Here is a 26654-nt window from a genome sequence, read left to right on the forward strand (position 1 = left end):
AAAAAAGCTCTTCTTCTACCATGCATTAGAAAACTGAGACCAGTAAACTTGATATACAGAACTAGATTTCCAAATTAATAGTTTTTAATAAAGAAACCACCCATTTCGCTCTAATAAAACCTGACATGCAAATATCCAAACTTCTAAAATAGACATATTTATTTCTAAAATGAGCTTCCATGAAAATTCTTAATGTTCGCTCCATTAGTTAAAATGACTTGATCTACAAAATTTCAATTAATACAATTCTTCAAAGATACAAAATATGATAGAAGACTATCTGTGTAACTAAAACTTTATTAGATATCCATATTTTTACTTACACTTTTTATATTAAAAAATCTATACAGTATTATATGATAAAATAGAGTAAAAATTTTTAAAGAAATAGATAACCAGAACAATTCATTTGTCTCACAAATGCAACTGTTTATGTGCAAGCACTGGGATCATGAACAGAAGGAATCAGTCACAATCCAACTGTGTGCAAAATTAAAATTTAATTTTACACGTTCCATGCATAAGTAACTGGAGAGTTTAAGATGAAATGTTAAAGAACTTACAGTTGCTTTGTCCAGAACTTTCACCGAATCTTCATCTGCAACCTTATGCTTCCGAAGAGCTTCCTCCAGGGTCCAGAGGGGTAGGTTTTCCCACTTCCCGAATACCACAAGATCAATGTCACTGAACACAGAGCACAGACAGGAGTTGTTGAAAGAAGCAAGAAACTGTACTCACTGTCACTCCTTCAAGCTACAGCCAGCAAGTTACTGCCAGCATGATGAAAACTTATTTCTCACTCTCACACTGCCCAATGAAGACTAAATGTGTCGGTGAGGACTGTTTTTCAGGAAGTGGAGGCTGGCGATTTTAACAACCTCCTACTTCTCCTAGTCATGTCTCAGGGTGATTCTGAATGAAGTAAACCCTCAAAAACATCAGTTAATGTTTCCTGTTCATAAAGGCTTCTGGTACTAAAAACCTTAAGACCTTCCAAGTGAAAGAAATTAACTGGTTAATCGTGACTTACATTATCAAGTATAAAAGCAAGATGCAGGCATACCAGTATATCCAGTATGCCACCATGTGTGTAAGAAAGGAAGAAACACACATTTCCTTTTACATATAAAGAATCTCTCTGGAAGGATATGCAAGGAGCTGGTAACAGCAGCTCCTCCAAGCAGAGAAACTGGGGGACAGAGGTGGGATTCAGACTTTTCATTGTCATTATTTTTGTGCCCTTTTCAAATCTGAACTAGGTTATCACAAAAATTAAATTTTTAGAAAGAATGACTCAGGCTTTGCAGATGCTCAGAACCTAAATAAGGAAAAAATATTAAAGAACTCAAAGTTGAATATTTCAGAGTTTTGTAGGCCTAGGACAACAATGGGAAGAATGAAAATTGCTAGGATGCATCCACTTGAACATATTTTAAGTTTGGGTAAAGTAGGCTGAAGCAAACTCAAATTGAAACCATGGCGGATGCCTGCGGCTAATCATACCATACTGGGTACTTGAACGTGTGTTACAGGGTAAATCTCATGGTGGGTGCTCTTACCACAATAAAAACAAACGCACGATGAAATGTTTTTGCTTCATGAAAACCACGGCAGTTTAATTCTTGAAGAACAGGTACTTGATCCTCAATAAGTCTTACCATCCCCTCGAAGCAGCCCCAACACACATATCCTACTCTCATCCCCAGCTGTGGGCCAAGACAGCCCTCATTTGAGAAGACTAAAATAACAAGGGGCCTGAAAAGACCAAGACGTTCCTCAGAGAAGAGTCTATACCCTAAATTTTTGAGTCAGAATATGGTGACAGGAGCTAATATGAGTTCTTAATAAAAACTGAGAGACTTGGCTTCCCTGAGTGTACAGAGCTCTAGAGCATGACCAGGTCATGACCATAATATTACATTAACATCTGTGTTAGTGGGTTACGTTATGGGCTTGAACAGTTCTCTGTAGTGATACTCTATTACAAGGTAACTCAAATAAAATACAAGTAAGTTTTCATAAATCTGTTTTGTTTCTATTCTTACATATTTAACAGTCAAATAAACTCTAGAAAAATACACAATTCCTTGAAAGCTTCATAAATGTACTAACCTCGTAGGTAAATACAAGCCAGTTTTAAAACTTCCAAATATCTGAACCTGAAATAGAAAAAGTTATATTAAAATATGAGCTATGACAAACCTAGACAGTGTGTTAAAAAGCAGAGACATCACTTTGCAGTCAAAGCTACGGTTTTTCCAGTAATCATGTACAGATGTGAGAGCTGGACCATAAACGTGGCTGAGCACCGAAGAATTGATGCTTTCCAATTGTGGTGCTGGAGAAGACTCTTGAAAGACCCCTGGACAGCAAGGAAATCAAATCAGTTAATCCTAAAGGAAATCAACCCTGAATATTCACTGGAAGGACTAATACTGAAGCTGAAGCTACAATACTTTGGCCACCTGACGTGAGAGCCAACTCATTAGAAAAGACTCTGATGCTGGGAAAGAGTGAGGGCAAGAGGAGAAGGGGGTGATAGAGGATGAGATGGTTGGATGGCATCACCAACTCAATGGATATGAGTTTGAGAAAACTCCAGGAGATAGTGAAGGACAGGGAGGCCTGGCGTGCTGCAGTCCATGGGGGTTGCAGAGAGTCGGACATGACTTAGGGACTGAACAACAACAAAAAATATCAGATGAAAGGCCAAACCATGGAGAACTGTAGGACTTTGCTACCCTCTACTGGTCACTTTTAGTACTACAAGAGCATTTTTTTTCCTACCACCACGCTTTCGGGGAAGCAAGATTCCATGTCTCACAGAAAGTAGTATTAAGTAGCACTACTTCTGAAAGTTAGTTTAAATATAGGTTCAAATATCAAACATGTGGACTTAAACAGAAACCTTTCAAAAGGAATGTTCACTGCTGCTGCTGCCCTAAAAAAATCTAAAGACACAATCCCAAATCCTTAACTTCTGTTCCTCTAGGCAGGAATCTCCTCATAGATTCCTGGATTACGGGCAGACTGCCTCCGTCACAGGATGAGCGGCAGCCTGCAGGCAGTCTCCACAGAGAACACCAGGCACTGTCGCTATAGCAGCATACTGCGGCACAACACCAGCACACAGCCCATCTCTACCCACAGAGAACGGTGGGAGACACAGGCAGACGTGCACACAAGTAGCTGCCATGAGGGATGAACCACGAAAAAAGTTCAGCCTGTGAGGTGAGGTGCACCAAGGGACTCAATCACAGCCTCATGTTCTAAAATCGCCCTCATCTGGAGGAGGACTGATTCAGATCAGGGTTTCTCAACTTCAACCTTACATCTGGGGCAGGTAAGTCCTTGCTGTGAAGAGCTGTCCTGTGCATCGTGTGATGTCTAGCCACCTCCTTGGCCTCTGCTCACTGTGTCAGGGGCACAGTCACGATAATCAAAAATGGCTCTGACACTGCCAAATGCCTCCCAGGGAGTCACCAATCTAGATCACGCAGGAGCAGCAACGTGGCACACAGCAGCTGCTCGATAAAAGACTAGTGTCGCTCGCTCTTCCCTGTGGGAAGCCCCGGCGGCTCAGTGGTAAAGAACCCAGCTGCCAATGCAGGAGACCCATGCTCGACCCCTGGGTCAGGAAGGTCCCCTGGAGGAGGAAATAAACGGCAGCCCACTCTAGTATTCTTGCCTAGAGACTCCCACGTACCGAGGAGCCTCTCGGGCTACAGTCCATGGCGTCACAGAGTCTGACATGACTAAGCATGCTTGCATGCGTTCTTCCCTGTACCTATAATATCTTATTTGAAGCTTCTCTGTTTTGCCAATTGGATCAAAAAAGCTTCCCTGGATTTGCTCTTGCCATCCCATGACACAGTCTAAAGAAAAGTTACATAATACAAAGGAAGGCATTCCAATAAATCACTTCTTTGAATGAACAAAATGTAGAATAAACCCTCAAAGGAGCCCCCCAAGGTGACCATCAATAATAAGAACCACAAACAAGCAGAGGAAATCTTGGGCAAAAGTTTGTTCACTGGGTGGGGGTTATACTGAGAGACAAGGAGTGATAAGAAAAAGAGAAGGAAACGGCAGTTTCAGGAGAGTAGAGTACACGCCTACATTAGACTATGAAAATGAACTTCAAATGACACAACAAATTTCTACCTGACATCTTCATTCAGCTATAAACAATTATGCAATGTTCATACTGACAGGCTGGAACAAAATAGTAACAGAGTTTTGATACATCACATCCAAATAACCCACTGCTATCAACACAAAGAGGCTTGATTTGTCTTTCTTCTCTTTATACTAATGATTCCTAAATATAGTTTGCCTTTAGCAGTACCACAAAGAAGTAGTCTTAAGTCAGTCATTCAATTCAACGCAAACAATTAGGAAGCCCAAAATTTTATCTAAAGGCTGGAGAAAATGGTTAGTTTTTGAAACTGCATTAGACCACAATTCTACAGATGCACATACACAGGGATACTACCTAAGCACCCAGACAGGTACTCACATCAGCACTGGGCCAGAGCTCCTTAATCACACTCTCGATCCTGTTCACCACCTCCATCCGCATCTTCTCCTCCTCTGGTCTTGGAGACATATATTCATAAAAATCACTGATTTCTTCATGCAGACTGAAGAAAAAAAGCAGAGAAGTTAATACGGACAAGGCCAATCTAATGAGAAATCACTATTTTAAATAATCTTACCCAATTAAGTCTTAAAGTCATCTGCAGGTTTTACATTCATAGATTTCTCACCTTAATTTTAATGTTATAGTTCACACTAAGCTAAAATAGGAATGCACAAAATTTAATCAAAATGCAAAAGTAATTAAAAACGAGAAATTCCAAATTCCAAGAAGTCTTACTGGAGTGTACTAGTAGCTCTCACACATTTATTATCTGCCTGTGCAGAATACTTGCTGAGTGCTGGTGATTTCAAAACTTCTTAAATTTCAAGTGAAGGCCTTTATACTCTGCCTTTACACTTCTGATCCAGTAGATATAAACACAAGAAGACACAGGCAAGCTTCTGGGCAGTGGGGGTGACCCTCTTCCCCCTCTGAAATCCATTCCTCACAGGAGCAAAAAAGCATGTCTTTCATGATGTCTGCTTAGTGAATTAAGTGTCAAATGAATAGGTCAGCCAGGGAGTATCAACAAAGACCTAAAAGGAATGGCTGGCAGACAAGGCTCCATAAAGGAGCTAAAAGGACTTGCGGAGACCGAGAGGTACGAGGCCCCCTCAGGGAGCACCGAGCAGAGGGCACAGCCTGTGGCAGGGGGAGGAGGAGAGGGAGGAGCAGGTCCCGAGAGGAAGGCAGTACCGGACAACAGCAGGCTCTGAGCGACACACGACAAGTTCAGACCTTCCCGGATGGTAACAGGGAACTATTTAAACGATTCTGAAAGGGACCAGGGAAAGACTGACTTCAAAAATGGAGCATTTTAAGATTTTAAGACCTGGCAATGGTGCCAACAACGGGCTGGCAAAGAGACAAGGCTGGATGCAGAAAGGATGGCTCACAGATCACTGCGAGTGCAGGGCTGGCTCAAGGTCTGGAGCATGGCGGCAGGAAAGAAATGGGCTCAGAAATGCCACACACACACAGACACAATGGCGGGGCCACAGGGCAGGACCAGAAACGGGAAGAGAAGAGTGAGGGTGCCTGCAAGGGCTGAGGTCTGAGGTCTGAGGCGCTGCGGGAACGGATGAACAAGGTGAAAGGAAACACTAAGAAGGCTGGCTGGGGAGCTGCGTGCAGTCAGTTACTACAGAAGAAAACGAAGAATCAGAACAGAAGAAAATGAAAACCGCATTCCTTAACAAGGCGGTGCAGCTGTGAAGAGCTACCTTTAGGAGGGAAAGTAAGATTGGCCACTCAGTCCTGTCCAACTCTTTGTGACCCCAAGGACTGTAGCCCGCCAGGCTCCTCTGTCCATGGGATTCTCCAGGCAAGAATACTAGAGTGGGTTGCCATGCCCTTCTCCAGGGGATCTTCCCCACCCAGGGTCTCCTGAATTGCAGGCAGATTCTTTACTGTCCGAGTCACCAGCAGTTTCCCTCAGTATGAAATGGGAGGAAATCTGCAAAACTTGGGTTGGATGCAGACAAGACGTGAGGCCCAGCTCCAGGTCGCTGGAGGTAATATACCAGACTGAGGATGCTCTGGTGGTCATCTCGGTCTAGCACAGCTGCGATGAACCAGGAAGCCAGGAGAAGGACACCAGTTAAACAGCAATGGGTGCCAAGCACCAGAGGGGAGCATGCCGGCGGCGGCAGGGGGAGCGGCAGTGGGAGGCAGGGCAGCCTCCAAGTGGAGGGGTGTGCCCGCAGCTGCAAGCCCATTCAGGTCCAGAGCAGGTTTGGGATCCACAGGAAGCTAGAAACACCAGGAGACCCAAAATGGTTGCAAGGAAAGGAAAGAAGACCAAATCTCAACATCCACTGGCTGTTAACAGAATGTGGCAGAGTAAACTTTAATCAGTAGTTTCTGCTTCTTCTGATATTTTCTTTTTAGAGTCAAAACACTCGAGTTCCATACTCAGGCACTGCCTGAGGGCAGCTGTGTTCCTTTTCTGGCCTCAGAGTTCTCAGGCACAACCTAGGGAGCAGCAGCCAGGAGCATTTTCAGGCCGTTGGTGTCCAACGGCTGGGCCATTTGGTAAGGAATGACCGACAGCAGCGTTGTGCCTGTTCACTGTGGAACAGGAAAACTGGATTTTAAAACTCCAGGGAGTTCTGCCACTAAACCCAGAGACTCCCAGTGGAGTCAAGTCTTCCTTGACTTAACTAGGTGCCTTCCAGGTACCCTAGTATCTTCAGACTTTTTTTTTAAGCTTCTCAGCTTTTAATATATTCTCTAAGGTCATCCCCTTCGGTTTCTGAGAGACAACAGCTAAAATCATTAGTCATTAGAGAGTTTATGGCTTGCTTTACTCTTCTGCACTTTTGGTGGGGATGAGAACCACAAATAAACAACCAAACAATGGACTTCTTATCTAACTAGATCATTTGCTATGAATTATCAGTTTATTTGTGGTTTGAAAGCATATCACTGTAGAATACTTCCATTGTAACCAATGGGAAAAACCTCCTAAATTTGACTGTTAGCTACCCTACAAAGGCCCACTTACACATTTTTTTAAAAAAATTCTGAGCTCAGATCAAGTGTAGAAACCTTCATAGTTATAAAGGTCTGTAGTAAAACCTTTTAATCATTGCTCAGAACTGATCAGCTTTTCCTACACACACCCTCCCAGCCAGCTCTCACCCACCCATCACTTAAGTCCTCAGTTATCACTTTCACACACACACGCGTGCGCACACACACACACACACATACCCTTACTTTAAATTACCCTTTGCTTCTCAGAACTATAGAGATCATGCATCAGGTAGACTAAGGGGTCTTTTCTGATGCTCAGATTAGGCTATTTTCATCATGGATCCACTTCAGGAAGAGCAGATCTCAGAGAAACTTACACATTTTATAATTCAAATAACAGGCAAAAAGTGTTTAGCCCAACCTCTAGTTAATCTTTAAGTCATATGAAACTAAGTAAGAAGTCATCCTCCAAACACTACTGAGTATCTGTGTTCAAGGTATTACAAGGAAAAAAGCTAGTCACACATGATCCTTGCCCTGGGTGGTGTCCATCTAGTGATGGAAACAAATACTCATGATGTGAAGCAGTTTGTGTGTGTGATACATATACCCCACGCTGCTTCCCCACAGGCAGGGTGCAGACGAGCAGGAGTGCCTTCCTATGACAGCTTCCGGAAGTGCAAAGAGGTCGCCCTGCAGGGTGGTGAGGTCCTCGTCACCTCAAGTCACTTTCAGATGACCACAAAGCCAACAGAGGTCTTGTAAGGGATTTCTGAACTTGGCATTATTACAAGGTGGAGAAGATTCCAGAACTCCTGTTTATCACTAGGCTGTCAAGTTTCTAATTAGCACACATTAATTTGGAGGAAAGGTATGATAGTTTTATGAGACAAATCATTAAAACAAGATTACCCTACCACACTTTCAATGGCTAAATTAAAGAGCTCTCTTGGTAACTGTCACACTGCACTTGAAAACGTGGGTTATCTTCAGATAACTTCTGGTGTTGATTTCTAACATAATTTCACAGTGATATGAGAACAGACTCTATGATTTCAATACCTCAGACAGACCATGAAATTTTTGCACATTTCTTATGACCCTGGATATGTTCCAGTGTCTCCAGATTTATAGTCCACGGGAATTTGAACAGAATTTGTGTCCTGCTGTTGTGTGAAAATTGTATAAATCTTAATTATGTTGAATTGGTTCATAGTGCTTTTCAGGTGTACTATATCCTTCTACTTTTCTGTCTATTCATTCTAATAAATTGGGGGAGTTTGATATTGAAATGCCAACTAAAATATCTATTTATCTACTTTTAAAAATAATTATAATATATAGTGGAACTATATGTAATTTTTCCCTGTATTTTCCAAGTCTCCTGTAAATGTGTTATCATACTTTCATAATTAAAAAAATAATTACCGGGGGAGGGAGGGAAAGACTACCCTAACACTGTTTGCTGACGCATTCTCCTACTGAGAGACAGCTGGTATGCTAGCAGTTAACAGCTATTAAAAATAAAGCTGTTATGGAAGGAAAAAAATATCCTAAATTTTAATAATCCATGGAACTATCTTCCTATTTAGGAAAATATGATTCTACAGCTTATCTTACCTCTCTTATTTGCCTTTTCCATACTGGAAGGAGGGAAAGAGGAGTAAGCGGAAAAAGAAGGGCTGTTAAAACAAAAAACTATTTGAACAGTAAGAACCAGAGAAACCATCTCAGGCCTGCCAGGGTCATCTCCTTACCCAAGCCAAACACAAACATTCTTACCTATCTCATCTATATTTAACCGGCTTTATGTAAGATGCTTATTAAAGAACTAAGTGAGAAATCTTAGTACAATCAGGAGATAAACTTCCAATGAAAATTTTAAGATAATTTTGAGGGGCTCTTTCCCCATGGACCGCATAATTTGAATGGCATGGTACAACGTATATCCAGGTGCTTTAAAAATCCTAAAGGAACTGAGTCCCATTTCTGGAGTGCCTACTACATGCCTGGCACACTTTTGAGTGACATGATGACCTAATAAAGGCTGGAAACTGGAGAAAGTGTGCAAGTTTGCTTTCACACATTAATTATGCCTCTGGTATCAACTACACAGAGAAAACTTCAGTTTCTTCCACTTCTGGGTTAAAACTCGGTATTAGTTAAGTTAGCAAACACTGCTGTGTGGTACGCACCCAACCGTACAGTTTCTCATCTTAGAATTACAAAACACAGCTCTCCTGTGATCAGAATTCCTGAGTGACAGAAACACAGTGCCCTCTATTAGGATAGCAATGTCTTCTTAAAAGATAAAGTGAGCAGCAAAGTGGAAAAGTATATAAAAGCAATATGATAAAAAAAGTGCCTCTATATAACTGGAGAGGATGCCCCAACCCAAAATTTTTAGAAAATGAGACTCAAAATTAATTTGCTGGGGTAAAACTTAAACTCAAAAATTAATGATAACACAAAAATTTAATGGAACAAAGAAGAAATGTCAATAAAAAAATAGCTTCTGTACCCACAGACAATTTAGGTCATAAAGACATGAAAAAATCACTTTTGCTCTGAGAAGAGTTCCCCCAGAGGAGATATGCTAGCCTTTCAAAACAGTCTTCAAAGGCTCAACTTCTCTGGCTATAAAAGGGAAGAACTGCTTCACACCTTTTCAGCTGGGCAACCCAGGGTGGGGTGTGAGTCTCTTAGCAGTGCCTGCAACCTCAGAACCAAAATCAACATGGCAGTCTCCCTGATACCGCCAGGCCAAGGCGGGCAGATGACCCACTGCTGGCCCCTCTGCTCAACACTGCCCCGGCAGTTCACCCAAAATCTGTATGGGGCTAACACTGCTTCCTGGGGGACACCTGCCCAGCTTGCAATGTGCCTGAGGACAGTGTCACATCAAGGTCAAGCCATTCAGTTCCATAACTGAAGTCCTCTTTAACTGTAACCTCAGACCTATATGAAGGCACATGTCATGTGTTAGTCACTCAGTCGTGTCTGACTCTTTGTGATCCCACAGACTGTAGCCCACTGGGCTCCTCTGTCCATGGGATTCTCCAAGCAAGAGTACTGGAGTGAGTTGCTGTCTCCTTCTCCAGGGATGTTCCCAACCCAGGATTGAATCCAGGTCTCCTGCCTTGCAGGCAGATTCTTTACCATCTGAGTCCCCAGGGAACTGACCAAGTCTATTCAGTTACTGTCAATAACAAGATACTCCTCCCCTGCAAAATTTTAAGATTAATAATAAACAATTCTGACAAGGACATATGGAAAAGGCATTCACATGCTGCATGTAAAAATGTAAATCACTACAATCTAAGAGGTTGTTGTATAAGTGATAAATGATATTTATATAAATAATCTTTAAAATCCCCCATCTTTCATTAAAATCAGGATCTGGAAGAGTATTTGCACTTCCACGTTTACTGCAGCATTATTCCCAGTAGCCAAGATACGGAAACAACCCAAAAATACACTGACAGATGAACAGTCAAAGGAAACAATATGATGACATATTATTCAGCCTTAAAAAGGAAATCTTGCCGTGTGAAACACCAACAAACCTGAGAGGACATTATGCTAAGTGAAATAAGCCAATCAGAGAAAGACAAATACTGTGTGATTCCACTTACACACTCTAAAAACGGCCAAACTCACAGAAGCAGAGAATAGAATGATGGATGCCAGGGGCTGGAGTGGGGTGGGGCATGGGGAGTTGTTCAATGGATATAGTTTCAGTCGAACAGGATGAATCAGGTCCTAGAGATATACTGTATAACACAGTGTCTACAGTTAACAATACTGGGTTGTGCACTTAAAAATCTGTTCAGATCAGATCAGTCGCTCAGTCGTGTCCGACTCTTTGCGACCCCATGAATCACAGCACTCCAGGCCTCCCTGTCCATCAGCAACTCCCGGAGTTCACTCAGACTCACCTCCATCGAGTCAGTGATGCCATCCAGCCATCTCATCCTCTGTCGTCCCCTTCTCCTCCTGCCCTCAATCCCTCCCAGCATCAGAGTCTTTTGCAATGAGTCAACTCTTCACATGAGGTGGCCAAAGTACTGGAGTTTCAGCTTTAGCATCATTCCTTCCAAAGAAATCCCAGGGCTGATCTCCTTCAGAATGGACTGGTTGGATCTCCTTGCAGTCCAAAGGATTCTCAAGAGTCTTCTCCAACACCACAGTTCAAAAGCATCAATTCTTCGGCGCTCAGCCTTCTTCACAGTCCAACTCTCACATTCATACATGACCACAGGAAAAACCATAGCCTTGACTAGACAAACCTCTGTTGGCAAAGTAATGTCTCTGCTTTTGACTATGCTATCTAAGTTGGTCATAAATCTGTTAGGAGGGTAGATTTCAGGGTATTCTTACCACAAGCAAGTGAGGGGACACAAGGAACTTTTGGAGCTGATGGATATATCTACTGCATGGATGGATGCATGCATGTTCAGTCATGTCTGACTCTTTGCAACCCCATGGACTGTAGCCTGCCAGTCTCCTCTGTCCCTGGGATTTTCCAGGCAAGAACACTGGAGTGAGTTGCCATTTCCTCCTCCCAGGGAATCTTCCCAACCCAGGTATCAGACCCATGTCTCCTGCATTGCAGATGGATTCTTCACCACTGTACCACCTGGGAAGCCCAAATATCTACTGCCTTGGACATATCACCACCCTGGTTTCATGGGAGTAAACATACATCCAAACTCATCAATTTGAATATCTGCATTAAGTATGTGCAGCTTTTTGCAAAGCTGTTTAAAAACAAATCCCCCTTTTTTAATCCTCCAAGAATATTTCCATAAGGGAACAAGGATATTCACCACAGCATGATCTGGAATACTAACTAATTTAGAAACAGCCTCAATGTCCATCAGTGGGGTCCAATTACATAATCATAGGAACACTCATTGACCTTCTCTTGAATTATAGCCAATAATCCATTAAAAAGAATGGAGAAGAGCTGTTTGATTCGACAGAGAAAGACCTAAGATTTGTTATGTTTAAAAGAAAGGATCCCTTTCATGTACATTAAAAAAGACACACACATACGCAAACACACAAGAGAAAGTCACAACACGTTTCTATTTGCATTACAAGTTTTCTGGAAGGAGAACTGTTATCAGTGATCACCTTAGGGACAGGGCATGGTGGGCGAGTTAGGGAGACCTTTAGTTTTTATTTCATATCACTGTGTATAATTTTATAATTTTTTTAAACCACCAGCGAGTATTTGTTTGTTGTCTGCTTTTCTAACAGGAATCATTATTATCTTTTTGGAGAGATTATAGTCATTTGCATCTTCTTTAAATTTTTGCATGTGAAAATACACACGTGTGCATGCATGTGTATTTCCCCCAACCTCCACCTCATAGAACAGGGTCCACATACCATACTGTTTATGATTATCAAACCTGATAAGCGAACTTTGGGGTAGAGACTCACTTTGTTTAAAGTGACCCCGGTTTGATTCCAGGGTTGGGAAGATCCTCTGGAGAAGGGATAAGCTACCCACTCCAGTATTCTTGGTTTTCCTGGTGACCCGGCTGGTAAAGAATCTGCCTGCAATGCAGCAGACCTGGGTTCAATTCCTGGGTTGGGAAGATCCCGTGGAGAAGGGAACAGTAACCCACTCCAGTATTCTGGCCTGGAGAACTCCACGGACTTATACTCCATGGGGTCGCAAAGAGTTGGACACAGCTGAGTGACTTTCACACAGTTCACATACACTGATGTATACAGTCTATCTTTTAAAACGCATATATATTAAGTATGCATTTTTATAACAAGGAAAAATATCATTAAAGAAAACTAACACCTGAAGGCAAAAGACTCGTTATTCTAATAATCTAGCTTTGCAGACCAAAAGGTCACAAACCAGGCGCCTGGAAGGTATGAACAGAAAGGGGCCCCAGAGCAGGCACGCAGCAACAGACACAGGACACATCTGGGAAGCTACTGCTCGCGTGATGCGACGCAGTGAGTGTAGCACTAAGTTTCTCTTGGTTTCTCATCTATTCTAGGGACTTAAATGTGTGTGTACATGCAAGAGCAATTTCAGGAAGAATGCATGCTCGCAGTAGTTCCCTCTGGGGCATGGAACTGAGGTCTGAGGTGCAGGGATTTATGAGGTGCACTATGTGATGTTTTCCAAATGCAAGTAGGAACCAAAAGAGGTGAGTAACAGCAAGCCCTAGGGTGATGCCTACAGCAGTCTCAGTGACATCTTCAGGAGGCTCTAAAATTTGATTTTTACAAAGAAATTGTCCTCGTAGCTCAGTCAGTAAAGAGTCTGCAATGCAGGAGACCTGGGTTCGATTTCTGGGTTGGGAAGATCTCCTGGAGAAGGAAACGGCAACCCACTCCATGATTCTTGCCTGAAGAATCCCATGGACAGAGGAGCCTGCCAGGCTACAGTCTTTGGGGTCACAATAGTCGAACACAACTGAGTGACTAAGTACACACACAAAGAAATTGTCACACACACACACACACACATACCCATTCTGTATTTCCAGCTGCCAGCTAGACTCGTCTACATAGATGTCACCTCAAACTCAGTAAGTTCAAAATGAAACTCCTTGTCTTTTTGCAAAACCTAATCTTCCTTCTTGGACTTTCCTCCCTGCGTTAGTTACTGTTTCCCTGAAATGGAAACTAAGCTGATCTCGCTGCCCCGAGCTTCTCCCTTCTCTGGGCCATCTTCCACGTGATCACTCTTCCTCAAGCTATCTGTATCACTTCCTGATGCCTCTTCTCCCCAGTACAGCCACAAGGCACTGTGCTGGAACATGCCAGATCTCTGCAAGAGCCCCACCCTTGCACAGGCAGGCCCTGCGCCTGGAGTGCCTTCTTACTCAGCCTCTGAGAAGCTCAGCTGGCACCTCCTTGGTCAAGTTGCCAAAAGCATTACTTTAGCTCCTCCTCAGTGCTCCTGACCACTCTAGTCCTGGTCCTACCTCCTGTCCAGCTGTCAGCCCCAATGAGTTCACAGTGAATCCCTGGCTCACAGGCCTCCCTGCTGACTCAACTCTCCGATTCAACTCTGTGTCGCCAGAGCTGCAGCACAGAGAATCGCTTCTGGAAAAAGGGACCTCAGATGACGTATGTACATCCAACCATGATCATGCCCACATGTCACAGAAGGGATATTATACACCTTAAAATAAGCTCAGGACCAGGATCCAAGGAAATAGACATTCACACAGTGGAAAATGACAGAACCAGAAAGAAGGGCAATTTGGCCCCCAAAATACGGACGTAGAGTCAGAGAGGGTAACTCCACTTCTCAGAACGTAGCCTAAGGAAATAAGTCTGCATGTACAGAGCGATATGGCTATCAGAAAATATCCACAATGAGCATGGAGTTTTTTTTTTTAAAAAGCTGAAGTTTTGAAATATTTCAAGGAAGATCACCAGTATCAGAGTGAAAAAGAAAAAGCCCTTGAACTCTTCTTTATGTAGAAAAGTATTCACACCCCAAATAATTCTCACTATAAACTAAGATTAAAAAAAGGGGGGGGAGAAAGAAAATATGGATGACAACATAAAATCATTTAAAATACACACTTCAGGTTTGCAAACTTCATAGGCATTTAAAACTGTTATTCATAGTTGAAGACTGTGCTATTTGCTATGTCAGCTCCTCCTTGGTTAGGACATGGGAGTAAAACTGCAGAGAATGGAACTAAATTATAAAGTTTTCCTTTCTTTCTTCTTTTAAGAGGTGTTCAGACCTGCTTTCCTAGAAATTAGAGCATTCCTTTTAAATGTCATCATCTGTTGCTGCTCTCAATTTTGGGATCACAGTTTTATTAGGCCAGTGTTTCAGAAGGATGGTTTTCCTCTGATTTCCTGTTCCTTCCCTTTTTACTGCTATGAAGAGAGAATGAAAACCATCTGCTTCCTCTAAGCCTCTTAACTTTTGCCACACAACCCTGCTACTACTTTCGAGCAAGTATAAAGACAAAGAAAAGGGAGGCAAGAAGAAAGAAACGACTACCTGAGAGTTGCTTTATTTAATCCTAGGCATTCATTCTTCCCTCTATCAGTAAAAATTCTCAACTCCCTCCGCCACTCTGAGTAGGATCTAACCAAATCTGGATAAAGTTGGGTAGCTCAAAGAATAGTTGATAGTATTTCCCAATTAAGGATAAATTACCTTGAAATAAAAGCTCAGTTATCAGATTTATCCCTCAAATGAAAGGTACTCAAATATCTGAAGAGTTAAAAAAAAAAAAAAAAGAGGCTGAATCTTTCTTTTTCCACAGGTTAAAATGTCAACAAGAATAGTTCATTCTACAGAAGTTTGTTATATTTTTAAATATAACAATGACATGTAGATGTGTTTAATCCATACAATTCTAATACAAAAATATTTATTTTTTATTTTTCATTTATTTATTTATTTCTAGTTGATATTTAAGAACAGACACATACACATACACAGAAGCCGCTCAGTCATGTCCAACTCTTTGCGACCCCATGGATTGTAGCCCACCAGGCTCCTCGGTCCATGGGATTTTCCAGACATGAATACTGGAGTGGGTTGCCGTTTCCTTCTTCAACACTGCTGTATAAATACATGAGCGCTTGCAGTGTCTCCTGCTGTGTTAAACTACTGGTAAAACAGGCACAGAACCAACAACGGCTTTTATAATTTACCCTTTTTTTTCCTCTGTACTGTTGAGATCTTTTGGGGTAAGTCCTGGCACTGCTTACAAAATTTTTTTGAGCTTAAGTGAAAAAATAAAGACAAACTGATTCACAAAGAGTTCATTTACACCAAAAACATAATGTTTATAAACCTAGGTTGACTTTCAAGTTCCCATATTCTTTCAAATTTAAGAACAACAAAATAAACTCTGAAATAAATAAGGAAGTTTACAGTGGTTTGTAAAGCACACGCCAGGGGGTACACTTAAAAACCACCTATAGCTCTACCCCAAAAAAGCAGCAAACACAGCTGGTGGTGACTATGTGCCAGACACAAACACTCACCAAATACCTGCTGCAAACTATTTTACTCCACACACCACTTTAAAGTCAGTGGAAAAACAAAGTGACTATACCATGGCCACTGCACATGTCATCTGATACTATAAAAATCTATTTGTAATGACTGTATATAAATACAACATATAAATACAGACAAGCCTCATTTTATTACGCTTTGTAGATATTGTATTTTTTTACATATTGAAGGTCTGTAGCAACCATGTAGTCAAATGATGGTTAGCGGTTTTTAGCAATAAAGTATTTCTTAATTAAGGTTATGTACATTATTTGTTTAGACCTAATGCTATTGCACACTTAACAGACTACAGAATAGTAAAAAGATAGCTTTTATGTGCATTGGAAAACCAAAAAATCTGTGTGACTTGCTTTATTGCAATCTGCTCTTTATCGTGGTGGTCTGGAACCAAACCTGCATTATGCCCAAGGTATCCCTGTGTACCTAACTTATTCTGCCAATCCCTTATCACTAAACGTTTAAGCTGCTTCCAGTTTTTCGCTACTATAACTCACATTATAACGCTGTCTTTGTACATAAACCTGTAATCAACTAATTTCTCTCTTAGAATAAATTCTTAACAAGTGGAAGCCTTTTGTGAAAGGCATGAACAGTTAACACTTGTGAAGGTTTCTCCCCAAACACTCTCCACCAGAATGGGAGATGATAAGGTCTCCCACAGAAATGCACGACAGTCCCTCCCCAACCTCCACACCAATGGAGACTGTTGTGTTTTTATTCTTTGATTCCTATTGTTGTTGTTCAGTCACTCAGTGTCCGACTCTGCGACCCCAGGGACTTCAGCACGCCAGACTATTCCTATTAAGGTTAGGAATTTTCTCAATGCTTATTGGATATTTGTATTCTTTTTCAACTCATTTCAACAAACTATTAGGTGAAACTAACAAAGCAGTTTAAACACCATGTTGTTGTTCAGTCGCTAAGCGTGTCTGACTTTTTGCAACCCAGGGATTGAACCCACGTCCACTGCACAAGCAGGCAGGTTCTTCACCACTGAGCCACCTGGCAAGTCCACTTAAAGAACACAGGCTGGGGTCAAACCTCTGCGTTCCCACTGACAGGTATGCCCGGGTAGGTGCTCTACCTCTCCCGGTCGCCCCTTTTTCACCTGCAAACTGTGGACAGTAATACTAATACTATCATCTTAAGAGTTTCTACAGAGATTAAACAAGAATATGGAAAGGGCTTGGCATAGGGTTTACTGCTTACTTTGCACACAGTAAACCTCAATAAACACTGGCTACTTATTAAACGGACTTTCCTGGTGGCTCAGTTGTAAAGAATCTGCCTGAAGGAGACACCAGTTTGATCCCTGGGTTGGGAAGATTCCCTGGAAATGGCAACCCACTCCAATATTCTTGCCTAGAGAATCCCATGGACAGAGGAGCCTGGTGGGCTATATAGTCCATGAGGTCACAAAGAGTCGGAGTCAACTTAGTGATTAAACGACAAAAACAATTTAATAAACACCTGAAGTATGAGGCACTGAATAAGGTGATAAGATACTCCACTGAACAAGACCGACATGGTCCTTGCCATCATGAAGCTTACAGTCTACTGGGAATTAATTTTAAAAATAAACTTTTAATTGGATCTTTATGTTGGATCTGTCTTATCTTCTTATTGGTTCATTAGCATTCTTTATACATTATGGCTATTAACCTTCTGAAATAGATAGCAAATAACTCTTTCTGATTAGTCTTCCATTTTGCAAAGCTTTTTTAATGTGTATAAAAACTTTTTAAAAAACAGATTTACACCTATGAGTCTCTGCCTGAAGAGAACAGCTAAGGCAAATAAATATAACAAGAAAAGGCAGGGCTCACTAGTGGTGAAGGTGCCAACAGGAAAGCCCATGTCCCACAGACAGGAAGCAGCAGCTACTCGGGGCTGGCCAGCGGCTGCCACTCGGCAATGTGAGTCCAGCACTGCCTGGAAGTGAAAATACTGGAAATATTTCAAAAATACTTCCCATTTTTTAAGATAAGCCAGAAATCCGGACTACTAGGCAAAATTTTAATTTTAAAATTTGGACACAATTTTTACAAGATAAACCAAAGAGTGTAGGGAAAACATAACATGTGTGCAGGTCTGATCTAGCCGTTAGGTCATCAGTCTGCAATCTCTGCTTTTAAGTCTCCCTTTTCTGTGTATTCAAAAGGCTTTTTTACTTTGAGATTAGAAAACTACTCAACTATCAAGAGAATGAGCAAACGAGCCACAGACTTGGAACAAAGATTTGCAAAACACATAATCTGAGAAAGCAGCGGTCCCCAAACTTTTTGGCACCAGGGACTGGTTCCATGGAAGACGATTTTTCCATGGAGGTGTGTGTGGTCGGGTGGTGGGATAGGATGGTTCAGGCTGTAATGACAACAATGGGAAGGCAGATGAGGCTTCTACTTCCAGACCCGTCGCTCACCTTCGGCAGTGCAGCCTGGTTCCTAACAGGCCCTGGACCACAACTTAACCACCGCCTGGGGGTTGGGGACCCCTGTGATAAAAGGTTGATATCCAAAATATACAAAGAACTCTTAAAACTCAATAGTAAGAAAACAAAAAACCCAACTTAAAAATGGGCAAAGACTTGAGCAGACACCTCACCAAAAACAAAATCAAACTTCCAGAGATGATGAATAAGCACATGAAAAGATACTTGACATAATGTGCCATTAGGGAACTGCAAATTAAAACAACAGTGAGACACCACTGCTCATCTACTAGAATGGCCTAAATCCAAAACCCTGACAATACCAAATGCTCCAAGGACACGCAGCAGCAAAACTCTCATCACTGCTGTGGGATGCAAAATGGCACAGCCCCTCTGGAAGACAGTTTGGCAGTTTTAACATATGATCCAGCAAGCACACTCCTTGGTATTAATCTGAATGAGCTAAAAACTTAGGTCCACACTAAAACTTGCATATAGATGTTTATAGCAGCTTCATTCATAACTGTCAAAACTTGGAAGCAACCAAGATGCCTTTCAGTAAGTAACGAGATAGACCGGTACATCTAGACAACGAATATAATTCAATACTAAAAAGAAATGAGCGATCAAAGCCATGAAAAGGCACAGAGGTAACTGCATATTTCCCAGTGAAAGAAGTCAATCTGAAAGGGCTACACACTTTTCAATTCTATTTACTTTTTAAACGTATTTCCGGCTGGGTCTTCATTGCTGCACGGGCTTTTCTCTAGTTGCAGAGACGTGGTTGGGGTGGGGGGGGACAGGGCGGGGTGCTCCCCTCCAGTTGCTGGGCTCCGGCTTCTCATTGCAATGTCTTCTCTTGCAGAGTGGGGGCGCTAGGGCGTGTGGGCCCAGTGGCTGCGGCTCTCAGGCTCTAGAGCACAGGCTCGGCAGTCATGGCCCACGGGCTTAGCTGTTTCGCCCCCTGTGGGATCTTTCTGCATCAGGGATCAAACCCGTGTCTCCTGCATTGGCAGGCTGATTATTTACCACTGAGCCACCAGAGAAGCCCTGAAAAGGCTACATACTGTAGGACTCTAGCTATCTGACATTCTGGAAAAGGCAAAACTAGGGAGAGAGTTGGATAATTGGCTGCCAGAGGCTGAGGGGAGGGAGGGATGACAGGCAGAGCACAGAAGATTTTTAGGACAAACTGTTCTGAATGATGTAATAGCGGACACAAGTCTTTATACATTTAACCAAATTCATTAAGTGGACAACACCAAAAGTAAACGTTAATGTAAACTATGGACTTCGGATGATTAATTCACTGATTTCAATAAATGTACGGCCCTGGTGGAAAATGGGAATTAGTTTATGTATTCTCCACCAAATTGTAATGTGAACCTAAAACTCCTCAAAAAAATAAAGTTTACTTTAAAAATTCTGACTATATTTCTAGTTATTTAATTTTTTCCTTTTTCCAAATTAACTACCATTTATTCATTTAGAATTTAACTGAACACAGTGAAAGACAAGGATATAACTTTTTCCCCAAACAGTTAATCAAGTATCCAGTGCCCTTTATTAAATATGCCATCCTGTTTGTTAACAACACTTGCTGCCCCAGTCTGCCCAATGGCCTGTCCCCTGCTTCCCTCTCAGTAATTCTTCTAACCTACCCAGTTCCCTTGTGGAGCAACTCCTCTCCCAGTGTTCCTACGATTCTGATGAGACCGCACAGCAGGGCCAGTGGAGTTCTGGGGAGGAGCAGGCATGGGTGACCCTACGAGTGCAGCCTCCGACAGACATGGCCCGGGGTGGGCACGTGACCCCAGCGCGCTATGTGATGTCCTTCCTTAGGACTTTACATGCTGACTCTAAGGAAGGTCACTTTCTTCTTTGACCTTGAGCTCTGAAAATAGAAGCCCGGAATCAACAACAGCCACACCTCCTTTTCCTCTAGCTGCAAAAAGGAAGCCCAGCAGCAAAAGAAGAGAATGGCGCCAACTCTGAGAAAGAAGCAAAGTCAGGGAGAGACAGGGCGTTTTAGCCTCTGGAACAACTGAAGCAAATGCCACCCCACGGGTATCCCAGGTACTTGACAAAGCAAGTGTCTTGCTTGGTTTCTGCTTAAACCAAGATGGTTCATTTTCTTTCCCTTGCACTTGAAAAAAATCCTGATTTACACACATTAAGCCTTTGATAATGTATTAAATTCATGCACAGTTGGGTCAGGTCTTAGGCTTTCTTTTCAGATCTACTGCTATTTCTGCCTTTTCTAGGGCCCAGGTTACACTTTAAAATTTGTGTATAAATCAACAAACAATAGTACCAAACTACTCCTCCCCAAACTCATGCACAGTTTTCAATACCACAGTTTTCTCGGCTATTCTTATCTGTTTATTCTTTCAGCAACTCTTCAGAATCACTTTCACAAGTTACTCTTTCCCCTCTGAAAAAATTCTTTGGGATTTATATTTGAATTACATTAATTAACAAATTAATGAGTTGAATTAACATCTTCAAGTCTGTTATGCCACCCACCATAATGTTTTTAAATTTTTTTCACATTTCTAGATGTGTTTTAAATAATTTTAGAGGTTTTGATGCTGTAATGAGTGAAATCTTTTTTCCTTTTTAAAATTATATTTTCTGACAGTTCTATAGAAAAGCTAATGATTTTTATATGTTTATTTTCTAACCAGCCAATTTTCTAGCCCAACTGCATGGGGGAAAACTACCAAGATAAGACCAAATAACACGGGTAAAGGCAAGTATCAGTGTCTTGCTCCTGATTCAACAGGAAATGTTTCTATGTTGTACACTGGTTTGAAAGTGCCAGTCTTCCTCAGGTTATGGAAGTGTCTGCATACTCCTAGTTTACTCAAGTTGTACTCTTTTTAACAAATTTTATCAAAGTCCTCCCTCAAAGTATGTTATAGTTTTTGCCAGAATAAACCAACATGGTAGCGTCTTCCTTTCAAGATAACAATAATAATGATGGATAGTGATTAAAGGAAAAGCTACTGCAACTCTAGCTTCCTGCCAAACAAATTTCACAAACAAGCCACTAATATTACAGTAACAACAACAATATTTAAAGTCAAACAGAAAGCCACTATCCTGATAAATCAACCCCTCCATATTCCTAACCTGGTAACTTTCTTAATCCAATAAACATCAAACAAAATAGAAACAATAAACCTGATACTTTCATTGAGCAGTCAATCAGCAGATCACAAGAAGTCATATTTTCAGGGTATACATAAAATTTTAAATGTTGATTGTAAAAATTATCTGAGCCTGGTTCATCATGCTAAATCTCTTAAACCAAATAAATTTTAAACACACATGTTTGAGGGGCTTACTTACTGGCTCAGGATCTGCCTGCCAGTGCAGGAGATGTGGGTTCAATCCCTGGGTCAGGAAGATCCCCTGGAGGAGGAAATGGCAACCCACCCCAGTATTGTTGCCTGGGAAATCCTATGGGTAGAGGAGCTTGGCGGACTACAGTCCACAGAGTTGCAAAAGAGTCGGACACAACTTGGCAACTAAATAACATGTGTTTGAACTGTGCAGGTCCACTTATACACAGATTTCTTTTTCGACAGTAAAGACTGCAGCACTAAAGGATCCGTGTTGGTTGAGACTGTGGATATGGAGGAACTGCAGACACTGATGAACTGTAGACTCAGAGGCCGACTATGTCATACATGGATTCTGGACTGCAGAGAGTCAGTATCTCTAAGCTTCATGCTATTCAAAGGTCAACTTACATAGGTCTCATTTACCATCTACCTTCTCTTAAAAGATGAAGAAGTTACTAGCAGTCACATCTACCTACGAAGTACTATTAAGTTCTTCTACACTATTTCTTCTACTCCAAAGTAAAGCCTGATGATTACTATTTCAAGACTATTTCTAATACGTCTGTTCTTGGCGATATAGCATTGATCATAACAACGCTTCTTCATCGACTTGTAAGTCAACTTGTAAAGACTGTCACTAAATTCATCCTTAATTCCTGAAAATAATTTAAAAAATTTAAGACCTATGAGCAATATAAAAAGATCTTGATAACCTACCAATCTATATATATTTATACATAAATTTTTGGAAGACTGTGAACACTTTGGTAATTTTAAAGAGACACTAACAATAATAAAACAATACTTCTTCACTAACAGAAGTGAAACATATAAGCACTGCCGAACTTTCCTCTCTACATACTAAAACTTTAATAATGATGAAAAATACGCTGCATCACTATGACTGAAACCCTTTCCTATGTTTTCCTAACTCTGGGCCATCAGTGCGCACCAGTAGCTATTCAGCATCAATCAGAGTAGCTTGGGGTCTAAATGTGGGCCCTGCTGCTTTGCTACCAGTTCATTCTTACCATGACATTCTGACTACCATCCCTTTTCTCTTTTAGCTTCCATTATAATTAATACAGATATTAAAGGAAAGTAAACTCACAGAGAGCTTTAGGGTTTCTCCAAAGAATCAAGTACCCAGTTCTTGCACTAGGCTTTCAAACTGATATTGATGGGACGGGATCTCCTCATTTTAACACACCATCAGGATCACAGAGCTAAAATTACTCTCAAATCCCAGCTAAGACATTTCTAACTGAATAATCTTTTATTGGAAGCTACCAACTTCCCTCAGTCTCAGTTCCCACATCTATAAAACAGGGACGTGAATGCCCACTCAGCAGCTCGGTCAGGCTCCAGTCTGCAGTGGTACCCCAATCTGGCACTTAGTATATACTTTATATTTCCTATTGACTCAGGCTTTGGGTCTTCATGAGCTCATACATATACAAAGACAGTAAGAGGGTATGACTAGTCTCTTTGTAAGACAGTTCCACCAAAACAGAACAGTCATTTAACATAGCAGCCATCCGCCCACCACCACCCCCCCACCGCCCCACTTTATCTTTTCAGACTACCCTTCACTCTTCTTCCTCATTATCTGCTTTTCCACAAAGACTTATGAAAGGTGATAATGTGCCAACCACTGTGCCAGATGTTGGTTCAATCACTTAACCTTTGTTATAACAGACACATATTAATAAATTGCATTTGAGATTTTCAGATCTGTTACTCTGAGCTTACTACTCCTCTCCAGCAGTCTGACTCCCTTAGCTCTAGGCCCTTGCCCTGGACCAAAAAGCTATCTCCAAAATATTTCCACAAATAATTCAAGTATCACACAAGTTCCACACTACCTCTAATATCCACTTACTGCTCTACACAGAGGTCAACAAACCACACCCACAGTTCAAACCCAGTCCACTTCCTGTTTGTGTACAGCCCACAAGATAAGAATGCTTTTACATTTTTAAATCGTTGAAATCAAAAGAAGAATAACATTTTGGGATAGGTGTAAAATATATGCAGCTCAAATTACAGTATACATAAAGTTTTATTGGAATACGACCATGCTTGCTCATTTGCAAACTGTCAGCGGTTGCTTTTGTACGTCACAATAGCAGAGATGAGTAGCTGAGAGAAACCTTAGAACCAAACACAGCTATTTAAAATATTTACTACCCTTACAGAAAAAAGTTTTCTTACCCCTGCTTTACAGGTGGCCTCCTTAAGATAGCCAAGATTAACTTGATAGACCAACTCTACCAAGTTATTTCTATGCACCACCTTGTACATTATTTAGGGGTAAACAAACTTACAGAACCACACATAATTTTTAGAAGCACCATTGTAACATCTTCTAAGCACCCATCCCAATTCATATCAAAGCGTCAACTAAGGGTATATTTGTCACTGATATAAAAAGAAGAAAAAAAGACAGTGCTTAGCTATACTTTAAAAACACATTTTTTAAGTAGCCATTGCGATTGGTCCTTACCAAAAAACAAGAAAACAGCAGGTTTTCAACAGAGAATGTGGAGAAACTAGAATTCAATATTACTTGTGCTGACAGAATGTAAAATGGTTCAGTGCTACGGAAAACAGTATGGCTGTTCCTCAAAAGATCAGATACAGATTTACCACATGATCAGCAATTTCACTCCTGGGTATACAGCCAAAAGAAATGAAAGCAGAGACTCGAAAGATACTTGTATGCTCATGTTCACAGCAGCATTATTCACAATAACCAAAAGGTGGAAGCAACCCAAGTGTCCATCAGCAGGAGAATGGGTAAACAAAACATGATCTACACATCTCACAATAAAATATTATCCAGCCTAAAACAGGGAGAAAATTCTGACATGTGCCACAAAACGGATGGAGGAATTTACCCTAAATGAAATAAGGACAAATACCAGATACAAACGAACTTATTTACAAAGCAGAAACAGGCTCACAAAACGGCAGCAACTCACACAGACTCAGACAGACACAGAAAACAAAAGGGAGGGGGAGAAGAGGGATAAATTTGTAGGCGTTTGGGATTAAAATATACACAGTACTAAGAATAAAACAACCAACAAAGACCTACCAACTATATTCAATATCTTATAATAAGCTATAGTGAAAGAAAATGTAAAAAAAGAATATATTTGTATAGATGTATAACTGAATCACTTTACTGTACATTTGAAACTAACACAACACTTTAATTCAACTATATTTCAATAAAAATTAACTTTAAAAAAGGACAAACACCATACGATTATATGAAAGAAAAAGTGAAAAGAAAGTGAAGTCGCTCAGTCGTGCCCAACTCTTTGGGACCCCATGGACAGTAGCCTGCATCAAGCTCCTCCGTCCATGGGATTTTCAAGGCAAGAGGACTGGAGTGGGTTGCCATTTCCCTCTCCAGGGAATCTTCCCAACCCAGGGATCGAACCCAGGTCTCTCACATTGTAGACAGACGCTTTACCGTCTGAGCCACCTGGGAAGTCCAATGAGGTACCTAGAATAGTCAAGTCTCTGCCATAGAGAAAGAAAATAGAATGGTGGTTGCCAGGAGTTAGGGGAAGCAGAGAGTGGGGAATTAGAGCTTAATAGGTACAAAGTATCAGTTGTCCCTGCTGCTGCTGCTGCTAAGTCGATTCAGTCGTGTCCAACTGTGTGCGACCCCATAGACGGCAGCCCACCAGGCTCCCCCGTCCCTGGGATTCTCCAGGCAAGAACACTGGAGTGGGCTGCCATTTCCTTCTCCAATGCATGAAAGTGAAAAGTGAAAGTGAAGTCGCTCAGTCGTGTCTGACTCAGTGACCCCATGGACTGCAGCCTACCAGGCTCCTCCGTCCACGGGATTTTCCAAGCAAGAGCACTGGAGAGGGGTGCCATTGCCTTCTCCAAAGTATCAGTTAGAGAAGATGAAAAATTTCTGAAGATGGACAGTAATAGGGATGACTTGCCAACAAAGTACATGTACTTAATGCTGCTGAACTTTATGGTAAAGTTTATATTATGTGTAATTTTTACCACAATTTTTAAGTTTAGCTAATCCAAACATTGATAAAATGTGATATATCCATACAAAAGATATGAAAAGTAATGAAGCACTGATACATGCCACAACATGGAAAAACTCTATAAAAATTTTAAGTGAAAGCCAGACACAAAAGACCACACATTGTATGAATCCATTTATATGAAATGTCCAGAACAGGTAAATCCAGAGACAGAAGGCAGATTATTTGTTGCCAGAAGCTGAGAAGGGAAATGAGGGGTGACTTCTTAACAGGTAGGGGGTAAAACGTTCTGTTCGGGGATAAAATGTTCTGAAACTACAGTGGCAATGGCTGCACCACATCGTGATGGTCCAGCTGACCCTCGAACAACAAAGATCTAAACGGCACGGGTCCACTTACACGAGGATTTTTTTCAACAATAAATACAGGACCTGAGGTTGACTGAATCCTTTGATGCAGAACTGTGGATAGGGAGGAATGGGGTCAGGGGCCTGACTCTTAAATTATACAGAGATTAAAAAAAAAAAAAAGATTTTCTTAACATTTATTTACTTTTAAAAACTATTAATTTCTGGCTGCTTGGCACGGGCTTTCTCCAGTTGCGGCGAGTGGGAGCTAGCCTTCGTTGTGGTGCGCCGGCTTCTCCTGTGGCAGAGCACAGGCTCTACAGCACGCTGGCCTCGGCAGC

At 41.4% G+C, this 26654-nt stretch overlaps 1 protein-coding gene and 2 non-coding genes across 8 annotated transcripts in view; all 3 read right to left on the bottom strand.

Moving 5' to 3' along the window:
* Positions 1-26654, bottom strand: part of TENT4B (terminal nucleotidyltransferase 4B) — a 70733-nt gene that overhangs the window by 11720 nt on the left and 32359 nt on the right. For all 6 annotated transcript variants that reach the window (XM_070388457.1, XM_070388456.1, XM_070388458.1 and 3 more), the window contains 3 exons: positions 4520-4643; positions 2113-2159; positions 564-684 (listed from right to left, as the gene is read on the bottom strand). In XM_070388457.1, the coding sequence (XP_070244558.1) occupies positions 564-684; positions 2113-2159; positions 4520-4643 (292 nt within the window). The remainder of the gene's footprint in view (positions 1-563; positions 685-2112; positions 2160-4519; positions 4644-26654) is intronic.
* Positions 7169-7238, bottom strand: LOC138991873 (small nucleolar RNA U2-30). The gene has a single exon (XR_011467771.1). It is a non-coding gene; the product is annotated as a small nucleolar RNA U2-30 (small nucleolar RNA).
* LOC138991874 (small nucleolar RNA U2-19) lies at positions 7382-7463 on the bottom strand. The gene has a single exon (XR_011467772.1). It is a non-coding gene; the product is annotated as a small nucleolar RNA U2-19 (small nucleolar RNA).

The sequence above is a fragment of the Bos mutus genome, chromosome 18 (genome assembly GCF_027580195.1).
Source record: "Bos mutus isolate GX-2022 chromosome 18, NWIPB_WYAK_1.1, whole genome shotgun sequence".
Classification (NCBI taxonomy): Eukaryota; Metazoa; Chordata; class Mammalia; order Artiodactyla; family Bovidae; genus Bos; species Bos mutus.